The sequence below is a fragment of the Alexandromys fortis genome, unplaced genomic scaffold (assembly GCF_014885135.2).
Source record: "Alexandromys fortis isolate MF-2015 unplaced genomic scaffold, M_Fortis_MF-2015_v1.1 scaffold_121, whole genome shotgun sequence".
Classification (NCBI taxonomy): domain Eukaryota; kingdom Metazoa; phylum Chordata; class Mammalia; order Rodentia; family Cricetidae; genus Alexandromys; species Alexandromys fortis.
In genome coordinates, this window is record NW_026068037.1 from 2,046,627 (window position 1) to 2,067,188 (window position 20,562).

Genomic DNA, 20,562 nt, shown 5'->3' on the forward strand with positions numbered 1-20,562 from the left:
CAAGGTCCAAATCAGGAGCAGAAGGAGAGAGAGCACGAGCAAGGAACTCAGGACTGCAAGGGGTACACCCACACACTGAGACAATGGGGATGTTCTATCGGGAACTCACCAAGGCCAGCTGGCCTGGGTCTGAAAAAGCCTGGGTTAAAACCGGTCTCGCTGAACATAGCGGACAAGGAGGACTACTGAGACCTCAAGAACAATGGCAATGGGTTTTTGATCCTACTGCACCTATTGGTTTTGTGGGAGCCTAGGCAGTTTGGATGCTCACCTTACTAGACCTGGATGGAGGAGGGTGGTCCTTGGACTTCCCACAGGGCAGGGAACCCTGATTGCTCTTTGGGCTGATGAGGGAGGGGAACTTGATTGGGGGAGGGGAGGGAAAGGGGAGGCGGCGGTGGGGAAGAGACAGAAATCTTTAATAAATAAATTAATTAATTAAAAAATATTCCCTGCTTATGGTTTCCCTCCTATTTTTCCCCATTCTCCCACAGTTTCCTAGGGAATTATAATGTAAAATATATTTTGTAAGATAAAGCAAAAACACTAACACATCAGATTGGACAAAGCAAACAAGGGAGAGAGTCTACAAGAAGATTCAGGAATCAGAGACCGGCTCATTTCACTCCCGGGGATCCTATTGAAACTCTAAACTGGAAGCAGAGGACCTGGTGCAGCCCTGAGCAGGCCTGGGCATGCTGCCTCAGTCTCTGCGTTCCTATGAGCTTCGATAGTGTTGATTTAGAGGACCTTGTTTTCTTGGTGTCCTCCATCCCCTTCGGCCTTTACACTTTTTCTGCCTCCTCTTCTATGTGTTTCCTTGTGCTCTGAAGGGAGGGATTTGAGGAAGACATCCCTTTTAGGGATGAATGTTCCAAGGTCTCTCTCTCTCTGAGGACCATGTAACTTTATGATACTTCAAATTAAGGGTCTTGACACATGAGCCAGAGCCAGCATTTGATGACACTTAGCCTTTGCTCAAATTGTCCTATATTTCTTCACTTCATCTGGTTGTTGAAATGATCTTGAGAGAGACTGTTTTGCCCCAGCTCTTTTTTCCCCTTTCTTATCCTAGCATCTACACCACAGTTTTAAAGGTGTGTGGAAAACTCTCCAAGGTAAGCTGCTAGGCCTGGCATGGCTACTTCTTTCAATTCAGAATTATTATTCTTGAGCTGTGCTAGTTTGATGAACTTCAAGTTCTTTCTCAGTTGTTGTTTTTGTTTTGCTTTATTAGTTTTTTTAAAAGACATAATTTCTTTAATATGTTTTCAGTAATCCAGACTTCCCTAATAAACGTACATATTCTGCTCCTTCTGTGCTACTTCTAATTCAAATGGAACAGCTTCATCCCAAAGGATTTGTTTCCTGCTTTACCCTCTCGCCATCCTGGGATTCCCTTGTCTGTATCCCCTCATACTTAGACTTTACCCTCCATCCTGGGATTCCCTTGTCTGTATCCCCTCATACTTAGACTTTACCCTCTCGCCATCCTGAGATTCCCTTGTCTGTATCCCCTCATACTTAGACTTTACCCTCCATCCTGGGATTCCCTTGTCTGTATCCCCTCATACTTAGACTTTACCCTCCATCCTGGGATTCCCTTGTCTGTATCCCCTCATACTTAGACTTGTTCACTCCTTTGCTGGGATACGATCCTGGGTGGTGGTGCAGGATTTTTGTATGGTGTTCATTAAGGAGTAATCAATGTTATGTAACAGATCACTTTGAAAGGTAGGGAAAATACAGTAGGAAATGCCATGCTGCCTGTGTGCCCATGGTTGAGCCTATATGTACAGGTTGGGCTTTTTTCCAGGAACAACTGCATCAGTGCTTGCCACTTGGTTTCAAGCAGGAGAAATGAGGCCCACCTATTTGCGAGCTGGTCGCAGGATGAGAATTCATGAACTCTTGCCCATTATGAAATGGCTACTTATAGTGATAACATTCTCCTAACTAAAGCGGGCAGGTTTTTTTCAGGAAATGCATGTTTTCCACTCTCCACAATGTGGTTCTTTCCACTTGTAATGCTCGATGTGAACCCTATAAAGATTTCTGGTTTTTCCTGAGTTTTGCTGTGGTACAGGCATTTTTACAGCCTCTTGGCAATTTATTGCTTTCTGTAAAGTCATTCTTGGCACAAAATTGCTGATTTGATATTGGTTGCCGGCTTGCTGTATATTGCCTTTATTATGTTTAGGAATGTTCCTTGTATCCTGATCTCTCCAGGACCTTTATCAGGAAGGGGTATTGGATTTTGTCAAAGGCTTTTAAGCATCTAATGAGATGATCATATTTTTTTCAGTTTATTTTTATGATGGATTATATTGATAGATTTTCATATGTTGAACTATCTGCTTTTCTGGGATGAAGCAAACTTGATCATGGTGGATGATTTTTTTTTGATGCGTTTTTGGATTTAGTTTGCCAATATTTTATTGAGTATTTTTGCATCAATGTTCATGAGGGAGATTGGTCTGTAATTCTCTTTCTTCATTAAGCCTGTGTAGTTTGGGCATCAGGGTAGCTGTTTCCCTGTAAAAAGAGTTCGGCAGTGTTCTTTTTGTTTCTATCATATGGGACAATTTGAGAAGTATAGGTATTTGCTCATCTTTGAGGTTCTGGTAGAATTCTGTGCTTAAACCATCTGACCCTGGATTTTTTTTTTTTGGTTGGGAGTCTTTTCTTCTATTTCCTTAGGGTTTATAAGTCTATTTAAATTGTTTATCTAGTTTTGACTTAATTTTGGTACCTATCCAGAAAATTATCCATTTCTTTTAGATTTTCCAATTTTGTGGAGTATAGATTTTCAATGTATGACCTAATGATTCTTTGGATTTTCTTAGTTTGTTTGTTGTTTTGTCCCCCTTTTCTTTTATGATTTTGTTAATTTGGATGTTCTCTCTCTCCCTTTTGGTTACTTTGGATAAGTTTGTCTATCTTAGCAAATCAAAGGGACTCTGAGATACCATCTTACACCTGTCAGAATGGTTAAGATCAGAAGCACCAATGATAGCTTATGCAGGAGAGGATGTGGAGCACTCATCCACTGCTGGTGGGAGTGCAAACTTGTACTTGGAAATCAGTGTGGTTGTTTCTAGGAAAATTTGGAATCAACCTACCTCAAGACCCAGCAATATGACTCTTGGGCATATGCCTAAAGGATGCAGACTCATACCACAGGGACATTTGCTCAGCTATGTTCATTAGCATTATTCGTAATAGCCATAACCTAGAAATAACCTAGATGCCCCTCAACCAAATGGATAAAGCAAATGTGGTACATTTACACAATGGAGTACTACTCAGAGGTAAAAAAAAAAACAATGACATCTACTATCAGTGTGTGGGATTTGATGTGCGATTTAAGTTTTAGTAATGGTTCTTTTATATATGTGGTGCTCTTGTATTTCGGACATAAATGTTCAGAATTGAGACAATCATCTTGATGGATTTTTTTCCTGTGGTGAGTATGAAGTGTCCCTCTTCATCTCTTCTGATTGATTTTAGTTTGAAATCTATTTTGTTAGCTATTAGTATAGCTACACCTGCTTGTTTCTTAGGTCCATCTGATTGAAAAGTCTTTTCCCAACCCTTTACTCTGAGGTAATGTCTGTCTTTGAGGTTGAGGTGTGTTTCTTGTATGCAGCAGAAGGATGGATCCTCTTTTCACATCTTTTCTTTTACATGTTTTTTTATAGGTAAATTGAGTCCACTGATATTAAGAGATATTAATGACCAATGATGCTAATTCCTGTTATTTTTCAGTGGTAGTGTTTGTGTTTCCCTTCTTTGGAGTTTGCTGGTGTGAGTTGTGAGGTTATCTGTTGCCTGTGTTTTTGTGGGTACAGTTAGCTTCCTTGTGTCAGAGTTCTTCTAGTATTTTCTGTAAGGTTGAATTTGTGGATAGGTATTGTTTAGATCTGGTTTTGTCATGGAATATCTTGTTTTCTCTGTCTGTGGTGATTGAAAGCTTTTCTGGGTGTAGTAGTCTAGCCTTGCTTCTGTGGTCTCTTGGTGTCTGCAGCACATCTGTTCAGGATCTTCTGGCTTTGAAAACCTCCATTGAGAAGTTGGGTGTAATTCTGATAGGTTTACCTTTATATGTTACTTGACTTTTTTTCTTTATATTAATATTCTTTTTTTATTCTGTATGTTTATGTATATTTAGTGTTTTTATTATTATATGGCAAGGGAACTTTTTATTTTTTTCAGTCTATTTGGTGTTCTGTAAGATTCTTGTACTTTTCATAGGCATGTCCTTCTTTAGGTTAGGAAAGTTTTCTTCTATGATTTTTATTGAATATATTTTCTGTGCCTTTGAGCTGGAGTTTTTCTCCTTCTTCTATCTCTATAATTCTTAGGTTTGGTCTTTTCATGATGTCCTACATTTCCTGAATGTTTTGTGTTAAGGATTTGTTGGATTTAACATTTTCTTTGACCCGTGAATCTGTTTCCTCTGCCATATCTTCAACTCCTGGGATTCTCTCTTCCATCTCTTTTATTCTGTTGGTTATGCTTGCATCTGTAGTCTGCATTTACCAAGACTTTTCACTTCCAGAATTCCCTCAGTTTTTATTTTCTTTATTACCTCTATTTTAATTTTTAAGTCTTGAACTGTTTAAACTGTTTGGTTTATCTGCTTGCTTTTTCTTGATTTCTTGGCTTTCTTTCAGGGATTTATTGATTTCTTACATTTTTTTTGTTTGTCTTTTCCTCCATTTCTTCAAGGAAATTTTTCATTTCCTCTTTAAGGGCTTCTGTTGTCTTCATAAAGTTATATATAAGGACATTTTCTTCTGCTTCTTCTGGGTTAGAGTTTTCAGGTCTTCCTTTTGTAGGACCACCAGGTTCAGGTGTTGCCATGTTGCTCTTTAGGCTGTTGAATGTGTTCTTGTACTTCCTCCAAGGAGTGCAGGTGGGGCCGTGCTTCTGGTAGTTGCTGATGTGGGTCTGGGGGCTTCACTCCGGGTGCAATCAGGGCCAAGGCTCCCGTGGTTGTAGATTCAGTGGGGATGACTGCATGTGTGGGGACGCTGCTTCAGGTCCCTGGGGTCTAGCTGGCTGGAGAGTGGGGCTCGGGATGTGCCTGTGGGACTAGGATCCAGAGAGCTGGGCCCTCTAGCTGTGAACCCTGACACTCACCTCTCCAGGGGCAGTCAGAACCAAGGCTCTGGTGGACAGAGATAAGGTGGGGGATGGCTGTGGGTCTTGTCTAAAGGAATCTTTAAGCATTTTTATGAATTGTGAGGGAGGTAAACTCTTGAGGAAACCATTTCCCTCTAGTCCAGGCCTTCTGCATGCTCATTCCCTGGCTGTTAGTAAATGCTCTGGAGCAGCAGGGATGTATCATCAGACAAAGTTGTCATTTTCTCCACTCCAGAGGGCTCGGTGATGAGTGCTGGTATCAACTAACTCTGAGAAGTGTGTTTTAATATTCTTCAAACTATTTGAGACATTGCAGGAAGTTAGATTCTTCTTCTGTGACTTTAGATGCTTAATGCATGCCAGATCCACTTAGTTTTGTAGTTAAAATCTAAAAAGAAAAATAAAAACCTGTATGTGTAGCACATATAGTTTGAGTTCTTTCCAATATTCAGTTTAACCTAACATTAAGAAACACACAGTTCATTCCAGCTCTGCTAGTGGTCAGCTTTTTTAGCCTAGGCAGTGCTAATCACTGTTGAGTTAAAAAGTTAAGGCCAACTTGAAATGAGCAGGGAAGGGTAGAATCGGGAGTTAGGTGGTTTGAGAACTGGTCTCCGGCCATCTCAGCCTAGCCTTCCTTCTCTCCTGCTCAGGCCCTCTGTCTTCCCTTCCTTTGGTCTTGGCTATAGGGAACCCAGCTGCATACATGTCTTGACGTCATGTCCACCTGTTTCTGCTAGCCAGGAAATCTGGTACAGCTAATGAGACATAAATCAAGTTAACACCTGTTCTCCTTATTGACCAAGCAGCTTAGCCAAACAATTTAAAAAGCGGAACTATTTACTTTGGATAATAGTTTAAGAGGCTTCAGTCCAGATGTCTTCATTTTTTTTTCTGAGCCTGCTATAAGGTGGCTGGGAGCATGTGAAGCCACTTGCCTCACGGCAGCCAGGAAGCAAAGAGTAGGGAGGAGCAGGGGCAAGATACACCCTTCAAGGGCTTCCTTCCTTCCTTCCTTCCTTCCTTCCTTCCTTCCTTCCTTCCTTCCTTCCTTCCTTCCTTCCTTCCTTCCTTCCTTCCTGTTTTTTAATTTTGTTTTTTGAGACATGGTTTTCTGTGTAGCTCTGGCTGTCCAGGAACTGCCTTTGTAAACCAGATTGGCCTGGACCTCAAGTAGATCCCGCTGCTTCTGCCCTCACCCCCGAATGCTGGGAGTAAAGGCTTGGGCCACCAAGCCCAGCTCAAGGGCATGCTTTCAATGACCTACTTCGTCTAACTAGGCTCCACCTTGGGAAGTTCTCAATACCTCAGTGTTCCAAGTAGTTCTGAGTCTGTGAATGGAATGGTCCTTCTATAGAGTCACCTCCCCAAGGCTTCCACCACACAAGCTCCTGAGGGGGGAGGAGGTGCAGTTAAGATCCAACTGGAACAGTTTGTAAGCAAGCGCGTCTTCTCGTGGCTCCTAATGGCTTTGTTTGCTAGTGTGAGAGGAGAGTCAATATTTTCATTCAGGTGTTGTTACGGCTTTGGCTAAGGCAGATAGGGAGGGGAGACTGGTGAAGAGTGTCCTTGCTGCCAGTATTTCAGGCTGTGTCTGGGTGATCACCATGAGTGTGCGTCAGTATAGTCAGTGACTGGCCTGGTTTGTAAAGCCACAGTACAGTGTTGAAGCTCCCGCCTATCCCACATATACTGGTGTGGATACATGCATATGTTCTGTGCATTCTGTTGAGGAACGTTGCTGTTGAGTCCTCTCTTTTCTGATAGCTAAGACAATCATGAATGTGAAATGTGTCTTTTTAGCACATTAGAATTTGTAGCAGCAAATTAATAATCAGTGTAAAAATAGGAGAATAAAAGATGGAAATGCTGAGGAAATACCATATCTATTTAATGGATCAGTGGGTAAACACCTCCATTTATCTTTGTGACTTCATTTTACCAGTAGCACTTTACAGATTATGAAATTCCGTTACTAAATTAGCATGTTGCCCTTATTAAAGCAAAATGTGTCTTTTTAGAGGCAAAGATATGTATTTTGTTCTGACAGATAGGAAATTTATACATTTGCTTCATGGCTGATTACATATTTGATTTCATGCCAACTCACTAAAAAAACAACAACCTATGCTTTAGGGATTGGAATGACTAAGATACAATAAATCTTACAGATGCAATTGCCACAGCTTTTACCTTTCTGTAGTTTATCATTCTGATAAACTGATATAGTTAGAATGAAATACAATGCCTGATAGCCTTATGTTTTACTTCATATCTCAGAGCATGAAAACCTCTATAGTTCCTTCTAAAACTTTGAGGAAAATGATACATATATGATTTACAGATCAAGTTTAGTTACCCTCTGCAAATTGCTTTTGGAAGTATAGATAATAAAATGGTAAGAATGTTTTTAAATTTCAGATATAGAAAGAATAATAATGGCTTTTGAAAATATGGAGGTTTTATTTGCCTAGATTCTGTGCAGAGCAGGAAAAGCAGAATTGTCTTTGAATGTGCTTACTTGGTTACATTTTTCCTTTTCTATAATGAGGTTATGTAGTCCCACACCCCCGTTCCTAGTCTGTTTTTTATTACTTATTTATTTTGTTATTATTTGTGAATACAGTAAATGCTAGAAATATATCACAGATGTCATACACGTCTTGAGAAGCACTGCTGTCTTTTAAGCTCAGATCACCAAAGACATTTGCAGTCACTTCAGCTTTTTCCCCTCTCACAGAAAGGCATCTATATAGGAAAGGTTTGAGACACACGAGTGAATGTGTGTCAGCTCTTACGTGTGAGTATGTTGGATTTGCAGGAAAGCGGGGGATGCAGACTCCTTTAGAAATAGGTACTCCCTGAAGCTTTACTTGGGTAGCACTGTAACCCATGTTCATATTGGAGGTTCCTGAGCAGCAGCATGAAGATGCACAGCAACGGGCTTTAATAACTCCAGCGTAACCTGTAACTCCTTTCAAGCCCAGCATGACTAGCAGAAATCTGTGTCTCCCTGAGCTTCGCAGGACCCTGACTAGCGTACTGTGATGCTGTGAAGAGCCAGGGATTCGCGTCTATCCATTTAATATACACGTTATGGGTCATGGTTAACCATTTCTAGCCTAGTCACGTATAGTATTGAGAAATAAAATACTTAAAACATACTATCAAAAAGTTTCTAGAAAAGGTCTTTCAGGCTGTAGTCTCTGCAACCAGTGTGTGGGATGCTGTCTGAATACAGATCCCTGCCACCATCCCTAGAGATTTGATTTCATAGACTCAAATCTGCTTCAACTGCATAACCTAGGTGATTTTGAGGCATGTAATGCTAAGCCCGTAGGAAACACTGATATGGAGATCTGTATCTGCACAGGTACATGAGTGGTGTAGTTACAAAGGCCCCACATGCAGATGGGTACTGTGGTTGACTTAATGTTCTTCTCTTGATACCTTGGGATTCTTGGTATTTTGTGAGCAGAGGAGTTCTGTATTTCCTGAAAATTGCGTATCCAGTCCTATGCTCAAGCCTCTGCTCTCTCTGAGATGCCTTTTCAAGCATGAGTACAGTTATTAAGCAATACTTTCTGGCCTAGTGACATTAGGCCGAGTCTCTAAGGCCTCTTCTAAACTTTTGAATATGCACAGCTGTCATTCATTCCAGGGGCCAGATTAGAAAATCATAGTATACATTTTCCATGGAATTAAAATTTAATTCCTTGTCTGAGCATGAATACCCCTGTCTATGTTATCCTAACACACTTTTCTTCCCCCCAGGATGGCACGAAACAGAAAAGAGAGAGGAAGAAAACGGTGTCATTCAGCAGCATGCCGACAGAGAAGAAGATCAGCAGTGCAAGTGACTGTATCAACTCAATGGTTGAGGGCTCTGAACTCAAAAAGGTTCGCTCAAACTCCAGGATTTATCATCGGTATTTTTTGCTGGATGCCGACATGCAAAGCCTGAGGTGGGAGCCATCTAAGAAGGATTCTGAGAAAGCCAAGATTGATATAAAATCTATCAAGGAAGTTAGAACAGGGAAAAACACAGATATATTCCGCAGCAATGGGATTTCTGAGCAGATATCTGAAGACTGTGCATTTTCAGTCATATATGGGGAGAATTATGAGTCACTTGATTTGGTTGCCAATTCTGCAGATGTTGCGAACATCTGGGTAACAGGACTCCGATACTTGATTTCTTATGGGAAACATACACTCGATATGTTAGAAAGTAGTCAAGACAACATGAGGACTTCTTGGGTTTCACAAATGTTTAGTGAAATTGATGTAGATGATCTTGGACATATAACTCTGTGTAATGCTGTGCAGTGCATCAAAAACCTCAATCCTGGTTTAAAAACAAGCAAAATTGAGCTTAAGTTCAAAGAATTGCATAAATCAAAGGACAAAGCTGGTACTGACGTCACAAAAGAAGAATTTATTGAGGTTTTTCATGAACTTTGTACTAGACCTGAAATTTACTTCCTTTTAGTTCAGTTTTCAAGCAATAAAGAATTCCTTGATACCAAGGACCTTATGATGTTTCTGGAGGCAGAACAGGGTGTGGCACATATAAATGAGGAGATAAGCCTTGAAATTATTCACAAATATGAGCCATCCAAAGAAGGTCAGGAGAAGGGCTGGCTCTCCATAGACGGGTTCACCAATTACCTGATGTCCCCTGATTGTTACATATTTGATCCAGAGCATAAGAAGGTCTGTCAGGACATGAAGCAGCCCCTGTCTCATTACTTTATAAACTCCTCTCACAATACATACTTGATAGAGGACCAGTTCCGGGGCCCCTCTGACATCACAGGCTATATCCGCGCACTTAAAATGGGTTGCAGGAGTGTTGAATTGGACGTGTGGGATGGGCCAGATAATGAGCCTGTGATTTACACAGGCCATACCATGACCTCTCAGATAGTCTTCCGCAGTGTCATCGACATTATTAACAAGTATGCATTCTCTGCTTCTGAGTATCCTCTCATCTTGTGTTTAGAAAATCACTGTTCTATTAAACAACAGAAAGTGATGGTTCAGCACATGAAGAAAATCTTAGGAGACAAGCTGTATACAACATCACCCAACATGGAGGAGTCTTACCTACCATCCCCAGATGTCCTGAAAGGGAAGATACTAATCAAAGCAAAGAAGCTGTCTTCAAATTGCTCTGGTGTGGAAGGGGATGTTACTGATGAGGATGAAGGGGCAGAAATGTCTCAGAGGATGGGGAAAGAGATTGTGGAACAACCCAACCAAGTGCCTGTGAAGCGCTTTCAGCTTTGCAAAGAACTGTCTGAACTGGTCAGCATCTGTAAGTCAGTCCAGTTCAAGGAATTTCAGGTGTCGTTTCAGGTGCAGAAGTACTGGGAAGTGTGTTCATTTAATGAAGTGCTTGCTAGCAAATATGCCAATGAAAACCCCGGGGACTTTGTAAATTACAATAAGCGTTTTCTTGCCAGGGTCTTTCCTAGTCCAATGAGAATTGACTCTAGTAACATGAACCCTCAAGACTTTTGGAAATGTGGGTGTCAGATTGTAGCCATGAACTTTCAGACTCCAGGACTCATGATGGATCTGAACATTGGTTGGTTTCGGCAGAATGGAAATTGTGGCTATGTTCTTCGGCCGGCCATCATGAGGGAGGAAGTTTCCTTCTTTAGTGCCAACACAAAGGACTCTGTCCCTGGAGTTTCTCCTCAGTTGCTCCACATCAAAATTATCAGTGGCCAGAACTTTCCCAAGCCCAAAGGGTCAGGTGCCAAAGGTGATGTAGTAGATCCTTATGTATATGTGGAAATCCATGGAATCCCTGCCGACTGTGCAGAGCAAAGGACAAAAACTGTAAACCAGAATGGAGACGCTCCCATTTTTGATGAAAGCTTTGAATTTCAAGTCAACCTCCCTGAGCTGGCCATGGTGCGCTTCGTCGTGCTGGATGACGACTACATTGGGGATGAGTTTATTGGCCAGTACACGATTCCCTTTGAATGCTTGCAGACGGGCTACCGCCATGTTCCCCTGCAGTCTTTGACTGGAGAAGTCCTCGTCCATGCTTCTTTGTTTGTCCATGTGGCCATTACTAACCGAAGAGGAGGAGGGAAACCTCATAAGAGGGGCCTTTCTGTGAGGAAAGGGAAGAAGTCCCGGGAATATGCTTCTCTGAGAACATTGTGGATTAAAACTGTAGATGAAGTGTTCAAGAACGCCCAGCCCCCCATACGGGATGCCACAGACCTGAGAGAAAACATGCAGGTGTGTGTTCATGTTCAGATCTCTCCTTGCATGTCTATAATTTGTAGGTGTTTACTTTTTGCAGTGGTATATTTAATTTTCAATACTTTGTAAATTGCAACTGGTTGTTAGAATGTTTATTAATTGTCTCGTTTCTCATCATTTAAACTTCCAGAGCTGCAGCTGTTGAACTGTCGATTGCATGCTAGAATAAACTGGTCTTGGTGCTGACTCATAAGCTGCTTACCCATGTTCCTCTTATGACCTGTCAACAGCTATGTTTTTGTTTGTTTGGTTTTTGTTGTTGTTGTTTGTTTTAACACAGCGTACATGGGAATCTCTGATATTGTTAAATATTACTATTTCTTAGATTGAACACAAATTGATGACCTATCAAAAAGTAGATTGGTTAAAGTAAAAGGGATGTGTTCCAGATTTTTCTTATGGAACTCTTGTTTTTGGGAACATTTAAATGAGCCACTGTTCTTTTGATTTTAGAGGATAGATAATTGATTACATAAAATATTTATGATAACTATATTTATGAAAGTCTTAAGATAATAAGTTTCAGAGCAGTCAGTCAGGAACTGTGCCTGATTAAGGATGGACGATACATCTAGCTGTGGCCTAGGACTGGTCAGTCATGTAGGAAGAGACCATACATAGCAGTGTGTGCTAGGTAGAAGATGTTTATTTTTGAAAAAAAGATTTATTTTTAGTTTATAAGTATGAATGTTTTGCCTGCATATTTATCTGTGCGCCACATGTATGCCTGGTGCCCACAAAGCCCAGAAGAGGGTGTCAGATCCCCTGGAGCTGGAGGTAGAGGTAGATGGTTGTGACCTGACATGTGAATGCTGGGACTCAAACCCAGGTCCTCTGGAAGAGCAGCCAGTGCTCTTAACCACTGAGCCATCTCTCCCTCCCCTGTTAGTTTGCTCTTAAGCCACTGTTATAAAAATGGCATTAGCAGTAACTCCTATCCCAGGAGACACTTTCAGTGTATGTTTCCTCTCCAGTTCTGCTGCTACTTCTGGAATAAGAACAGTTGCCTGCAGTAAGGACATCCATGGTCCTCATTTGGTCACAGAATAACTGAAACTGGAAGGGTTTCTCCATTGTTCAGGGTACAGGCATTTTGGCAAACCATCCGTTCCAAAATAAACAACATTGTGTCCCCTGTCTGTGGCTGTTGGTGTGCATATGAAACATAATTCCCTTTGGAACCTGTTAAGGCTCAACTATCATGCTTTCAGGGCTTGTCTGCCCTGAGCCCCACAGAGCCATCTGCATAGGCAGGCTGGCTGAGAGAGTATGGTGGAACCAATAGACATCAGCCTGCCCTCCGGGAACTTGTGCTATGGGTAGGGGTGGGTGGTAGAAAGGGAAACTACAGGCTGAGGTGACAGATGCAGGATGTGCTGTGAAGAAAAGCCAGGACTTATCGCAGACTGCCTGGGGGAGCACACTTAAGATATCACAATAATTTATTTCTATACCTGGTCACAAAATAAGTTTGAACAAGATGATGCATAGCTTGATGGCCATGTTTAAAGCAATATTAATAAAAATAAAATGTTTAAATTCAAAATTATTTCCAGAACATGGATTACTTAGGAGCATAGGTCTCTAGATCTGCTCCTTCTGGCCACCTGTTCTGTCTATGCAGGGCACAAGCATGCCTGGAGTCACACTCCTGACTCATATTCTGACTGGGAAAAATCCCCTTTGTATATGTATACATACTTAGGACACACACACACACACAGAGGCACACATGTGATATGGGATGTTTAGAATGGCTTACAGGCTGTGATTATCTACCAGTGGAAGGTCCAAGAATCAAGTTAATTGTTCAGTCCATCAGACTGGATGTCTCAGCTGTTCTTCAACATACACAGGAATCCCGAAGAACTGGACTCTAATGCCAGTGAAGGAATGAATTTGCTAGTGAGAGGAAAAACAAGCTGTCAAAGAGAGAGAAAGCTTCCTTCTCCCCTGCCCTTTATATAGATTTCCAGTAGAAAAGGTGGCCTGGATTAAAGGTGTATCTTCCCACCCCAAAATATCTTAATTAAAAGTTTATCTTTCCATTTCAAAGATCTGGATTAGAAGTGGGTCTTCTTCCAAGTGGTGGTGGTGCACTCCTATAATCCCTGCACTTGGGAGGCAGAGGCAGGCAGATCTCAGAGTTCGAGGCCAATCTGGTACACAGTGTTTCAGAACAACCAAAGCTATATAGAGAAACCCTGTCTCAATAGACAAACAAACAAATAAATAAATAAAAGGAAGTCGGTCTTTACACTTCAAATGATTTAATTAAGAAAAACTCCCTCACAGGTGTGCTCAGCCATTAGAATTTTAGTTAATTCCAGATGTGGTCAGGTTGACAACTAAGAATCGCCATCACAGTGACCCCCTAAGGGCCTCTTTTCTGTTTTGCAGAATGCGGTGGTGTCATTCAAGGAGTTGTGTGGCCTCTCCTCAGTGGCCAACCTCATGCAGTGCATGCTTGCCGTGTCTCCTCGGTTCCTGGGCCCGGACAACACCCCCCTGGTGGTCTTGAACCTTAGCGAGCCCTACCCCACCATGGAACTGCAGGCCATTGTGCCTGAGGTTCTGAAGAAGATTGTCACAACTTATGACATGGTGAGTCCTCTTGGTCCTGTTCTTGGGGAGAAGGGTATTTTAGGGTACCACAGCAGATGGAAGAGCAGCCTTTGCTGACTGTTCCTTCCTGTCTCGTGTATCCTGCGTGGGCTTATGCTGAAAGAGTGTCTCCCCTCGCTTTGTCGTTCTGGTAGACAATTCTCTTACACTTTTTATAACTCGGAGTGAAATTTTTTTCTATTGTGTGCTTGTGTGTAAGGAATGGAGGGGCGATGGAACGTGAGCATATCATGTGTGCCAGGGTCAGAGGACAACTTTCAGGACCTGTTTCTCTCCTGTTGTGGAGCCAGTGACTGAAATCGTGTCCTCAGGCTCACAAGGCAAAACTTGTAACTGCTGAGCTACTTCTCAGGTCTGCTGAGGAAGAATTCAATTCACAAACAGCTCTTACTTCAAATTCCTATAGGTGAGGCTGTTAGAACCAGTGTGTGTTGGCAGTCTGACAGTGCTGGGTGTTCCTCCCGGGTGGGGCACGGAGTGTATCCAGGGGTGAGTGCTGTGCCACCACCTCCTCCACCTGAGAACACTAGCTCAGGCCAGAGGAAGAAACTGAAAATTAAGTTTCCTCTGATATATCTTGTGTGTTTGAGGAGAAGGTAGGATTGGCATCATTCATCCTATCCAAAAGATTTTTGTCTGTTTTGATCTGAAAGCTGTAATTTAAAAAAGTTTAGGTGATTCAAGGGAAAGACAAACATCTTGGTCTAGCATTTCCCACACTGTGTTATGCGGAATCATGCTTTCTGAGGATATTAATAAACATCCCATGGGGTGCATAGAGAAGCAGTTTGGGGAAATACTCATCTGAATGAAACCGTCAGAGGTCATTACTGTCTGCCTTCTTTCTTAGTCATTCCCGGACACTGGCCCGTGGGATAGAGCCGCCCACAGTCAGGGTAGCTTTTCTTTCCCTTGTTAAACCAGGCATGTGTTTCCATGATGATTTTAAACCCTACCAATTTGACGTGGCGATCAGCCATAACACATTATACCAAGTGTTTACCCTCCCATTTCAGTTTAGATTTAATGGAAACTTAAGATATACAAGAGACTGAGCATTTCCTGCTGGAGACAAGATGCAGAGAGAATCACCCAGTGGTGGGAATGCTTAGTTTTGAAAAGAAGGTTAAACACACCTAAGAGAGCAGAGCGGATAACCAGTTCCAGAACATTTAATCAAAAAAGATATCTCAAAATTCCATGAAAGTAACAAAATAAGTACAGACTGTTCAGTAATATCCCTTTTTATTAATGGTCTTAGTCCCCCAATTAGAAGATACATAATAACAGATTGGACTGGAAAACATCCAATGAAATAAAAGAAGTAATTAAGATTTTTCCTAATTAAAAAAGCATAGGGCCGTATGTATTCAATGTACAGTTTTACCAGACTCCAGAGAGTGGCACTGCTATCTAGTCCATAAAATAGAAAAGGAACAAAAGCTCCAAGTTATTTTTTAATTATAATTTTTTTGAGATTAAGGAAAACTTTTATTAGCTATACATCTGACAGAGGGTTAATTTATAAAGTATACAAAGAATTTTTTAAAAATTTAAACATTAAGAGAACAGTCAGCCCAGTTTAAAAAATGGGGCTTGGAACTAAACAGGTTTCAAACTATAAAATACAAATAGCTGAGTAATATTTTTTAAATTGTTCAACATTCTTAGCTTTCAGGAAATGCAAATTACACCTGTTTTGAGAGTTTATGTTACCCAATCATAAGGGCCAACATCCAGAAGACAAAGGATGTCCAGTGCTGGCCTGGGCATAAGGAAAGGGCACGTTATCCATTGCTGTGGGTGGTGACCAGCTCTAGCTACTTCCTTAATGCTTGAAGGTGCTGGAAGTGTCACAGATGCCACCTAGCTAGGAACTGTGCAAGCTGCGGCAGTGGCTGGTGTGACGAGACACTCTCAGCTGTGCAATAGTGACATGAGTGCTGCGGCAGTGACCGGACACTTCCATCACACCACCTTCAAGGCCAAGAACCCGTGGTAGATGGGCCCTAGGGGAGATTCTGCTACTATTAAATGGACATAGTATTAAACCAACTCCTAATGAGTTATTGCTGTACTCACAGACCAGAGAAGCTTCTCTTTGTCGAGATGGTGACTATCACATAGGTCACCATTTGTCAGGGTCCAGAGAATAAGGTGTTATCGAGTACTTAGCCCTGAATGGGACATGTGTAACACACCCCTTCTCCTAAGACTCAGGGATATTTCAGAAGAGGAGGTAGGAAGGTTGTAAGAGCCCAAGGTGGTAGGTGAGTTCAGCAAAGCCGTGTTTTCCAGACACAGCGGGGTAGTTGCACATAAGAACTCACAGTAGTTGTGACATCATGCCCAAGACGTTTGCAAGCTCAGGATTGACAAACTCCCAGGATAGAGGGGCAGCTGGTCAGGAGTCAAACCCAGCGACCATGGGACTTTAGAAGTGTGGTCCTGGTAAGTCACACACCCACAACACGGATTGGGTCGGATGTGTTAAAACTATGCTGCTGCAGAATTTGGTGGTGTGGAATGAGTAGAGGGTCTGGGAGGAGTTGGAAGAGAGGGAAATATGATCAAAATGCAATGCATGAAATTCTCAAAAAGTTAATCAAAAATATTTTTAAAAAGACAGAGAATAAAAAGGCCAAGATTAAGTCACTGGGGATTGAGGGTTCTTTTTGGTTTTGGTTTTGGTTTGTTTTGTTCCTTTTTTTGAAAGATAAAACAGAACAAAGTTGGGTGAGTAGGAGTGTCAGGGAGGGACTGGGAGGAGTCGGGGAGGGGAAGCATGACCACTGTATTGTATGAAAAGTTGTTCTTTAAATATGTGAAAGTCCTCTTCACACAACGGTGTTGGCAGTTGGCACTGAGCAGCACAGATGTGGCTTTGTGTGCCTTCTCTTGCTGCTGCTGCACTCAGTGCGATTAGTTTAAGTCTCACAGTTAGTGCAGCCTGCTCCTGCGAGTCAGGACGGTGGTCCGCAGTAAGGCCATTGTTGGGCCCCTCTCCTCGTGACTCCTTTTCCACTCATCTTGAGGTTAAGAGCTGCTTTCAGTCAGAGGAGTTGCCTGTGGTGACACTGAAAATGTGGGAACAAAAGAAAGAGAAAGTGTCTAGGGCATGACTGACCTAAAGAGAGGGAAGAGGGGGGAGAGAGGGAGTGGAGGAGGGATAATTTGGAATATGAATGCATCTTGCAAAAAGATCAGAAAGATATAGTCTGTAATTTAATTTGGTGGCTAGAAAGGCTCAGCAAGTGATGCTCCCAAAAGCTGCACACCTGAGCTGCTCCGAGTGCTCTCAGTTGCCAGTGGGAAGGAGACTTTTTAAGGTGGTGTGATGAAAACTTCCCACGTGTTGTCCGTGGCAGGGGCATCAGAAACTTCTGTGTTATGATGCTTCAGGGCCCACACACAGGAGATTATATGGCTCTTTTTGATCCATTTTTGTAGCTTTATGTGTCTTCACAGAATTCATCATATGACAACTACATGATTCCTCTCATCTACGGAATCTAACAAACAAATATATGTACAAACGTAAACAAATGTGCCTGCGGATACAGGATAACACAACAGAACAAGAAAGGCTAAATATTAGGGGATGAACAAGGACTGACTGACTGTAGGCAGTGAGCTTGAGTTATGAAAGAGGATGCAAACTAATTGTTTATCTAGTTTTAACTCCATTGTAGATTCTTCATTTTTTGGTGGCAGATAAGTACATAAAATATATTTTATAATGAAATAATATCCAGTGTGAAGCTTTACAGCTTCCACTCTTTTTTCATTAATTTTTTTCATTTATTTTACATACCAACCATAGTTTCTCCTCCCTTCTCTCTTCCTGTTCCCTCCCCACACCTCCTGTCTACCCCCCATCCCCCACTATTCTTCCTCCATTCAGAAAGGGACAGGCCTCCCATAGGAGTCAACAAAGCATGACGTACCAAGTTGAGGCAGGACCAAGATCCCCCACTGCATCAAGGCTGGGTGAGGCATCGCAGCATGGGGAATAGATTCCAAAAAACCAGCTTATATCTCAGGTCCTGATCCCATTGCTAGGAGCCTCACAAACAGAGCAAGCTACACAACTGTCACCACATGCGGAGGGCATAGGTTGGTCCCATGCAGGTTCCCTGGCTGTAGGTCCAGACAGTCCATAAATTCCTGTGTCTGTGGGTTCCTTCATCATGATCTTGACTCCCCCTTGCTCATATAATCCCTCCTCCCTCTCTTCAACTAGACTCCAGGAGCTCACCCCAGTGCATGGCTGTGGATCACTGCATCTGCTTCCATCAGTTACTGAATGACGGTTCCCTGATGATAATTAGAGTAGTCACCAGTCTGATTACAGGGAAGGCCAGTTCAGACACCCTCTCTGCTATTGCTAGGAGTCTTAGCTGGGGAAACCTTGTGGATTCCTGGGAGTTTCCCCAGTACTGGGTTTCTCTCTAACACCAAAATAGCCCCCTCTAGCAAGACATCTTTTTCATTATTTTCCCCTCCATACCACTCCCTACTTGATAAACTGGATTGCTATCATTTCTGGACACCATCCTTTCCCCTCACCCCCCGTGTCTCCCCCTCCTTCAGTTTACCCAGGAAATTCCATATTTCTGTTTCCTAGGGTGATCCATGCATCCCCTTGTTACTTACACAGCTTCCATCTGCACGGCTTCTCTACCTGTACAGAAGTTCAGTGAGCTGTAGAGTCTTTGTGTCTGCTTAATCTGTGATTTTTTTATTTGCTACCTTTTAATAATAAAGTTACAAAAATCTTTATTTGCTTGTTGTCTCCAAGATGTTATATTAATATCAATATCACAATATAAAACAAACTCCAAATTTTAAAAGTCTCACAGTCTTTAAAAGTTCACCTCTTTAACATTCAAAGTGACTCTCAACCCCTAATCCTCTCCAAATGTCCAGATCTCTAAAGTAGCCAGTCTCCACAAAACTCCAGTCTCTTTAAAAAGTTCAGATCTCTCAACTGTGAGCTCATAAAGTAGGAAATAAGTTGAATACTTTGTTCAAGAGGGAAGAAGCTGGTCACAGTTGTAATCAAATCATAGTAAAATCAAAGTCAGGAGTATATAAACTCTAGTGCTTGACCAAAACTGAGGCCCTTTAGCGTTCTCCTGGGCTTTAAAGGGGCACAGCACTGACAGCTTGTCTCCTGGCTCAAGCCAGCTCCACTTCATAACTGCTGCTCTTCTTGGTCCCATGATCTTTGAATCTCTAAAATAATGGGGTTTCCATCCTAATTCTCCTGTACCTTCTCCAGTGACCTTCTGACTGTCAGGGGCTCTAACCTACCACAGGACGCCAAGCCTCAGACTCCTCCCATGACCCCTTCAGTTCTGGAATCTCACAGCTGCTCTGGCTGCACCTTCCCCAGTGTTCTGTCCTGGCTTCTCACAGGGCAACCTGGTGGGGTCATTTCCTTAATTGAGGGAACCTCTTTAAAATGGTCTAGCTTGTGTCGTATTGATAAGAACAAACAAACAAGCTAGCCAGCACAACCATAGAGCAATTTTTATCATTTAATTTCAGTCTTTGTCACCATTAAGGGAATCCGCATGTTGTCAGATGGTTTCATCAGATATGTCGATCTGATCAGTGCTGTAACGGAAAGGCCAAATTTGAAATGTTACAGATTTGGGGTTCTTAAATTGGAGATGGACAACTAGTAAAGTGTATGAAAATTTTTTAAAATCTGAAACACAATGGTTTTAGACATTTGGGGTGAGAGATACTCAACCTGTGTGAAGCAAGCCAACATAATGACAGCATCCAAAGTCTAAGGACCTAGGAATTGACAGGTGCATTGCTGCCCAGTCATGTCTGTGAGTGCCAGCTGGAGTGGTGTTGGCACATCTCTACCTGGGAGATTTTGTTTGCTCCAGGACTTCCAAGAGAATTCCTGGGGGATTGAAGTGAGACCGTGCATTTGATAGGGTCCCTGTAGTTTTGCTTCTTTGTTCAGAACCCTGGTATTACTTTTTAAAGTGGCAGAGAAGGATTGCTTATTTTTTCAAGCACTTTATTTGCATTAATGTTGTTGAATCTGTATCTGGGGACACACATACACAACTTATCAGAACCTGAAGCTGCAGAAGTCACCTTACACTCTATGAGAAAGCACTGAAGGGACAGCAGCCTTCTGTTCTTCCTGTGCCAAGAGCAGAGAATCAGTCTGGTGCTGACATCAGACCACACACTGAATACTAGATTTTGTTCTTGCTTAATCCCTTCACAGCTTATTTTTCCATATTTTTTCTTAGGACTGGTTTTGTTTTTGTAAAGAAGAGTGAAACTTGATCTTTATTTACAAAACATTGCAGGCTATAAAATTCTGCACAGAATAGGAAATGCAGAGGGCAGCTTCACATGGTTTACAGCTGCTCCAGTATAGTCCTTTGTGGAAGAGTTCTCAGACAGCAGTAAGGGAAATTTTTTTTTGCATCATTAAACAAATATTCCACCACATAAACAAATGTAACA

At 42.0% G+C, this 20,562-nt stretch overlaps 1 protein-coding gene across 1 annotated transcript in view; it reads left to right on the forward strand.

The window, feature by feature from the left end:
• Positions 1-20,562, forward strand: part of Plcl2 (phospholipase C like 2) — a 179,015-nt gene that overhangs the window by 106,093 nt on the left and 52,360 nt on the right. The window contains exons 3-4 of the mRNA XM_050165065.1: positions 8,923-11,409; positions 13,834-14,037. Coding sequence (XP_050021022.1) covers positions 8,923-11,409; positions 13,834-14,037 — 2,691 coding nt within the window. The remainder of the gene's footprint in view (positions 1-8,922; positions 11,410-13,833; positions 14,038-20,562) is intronic.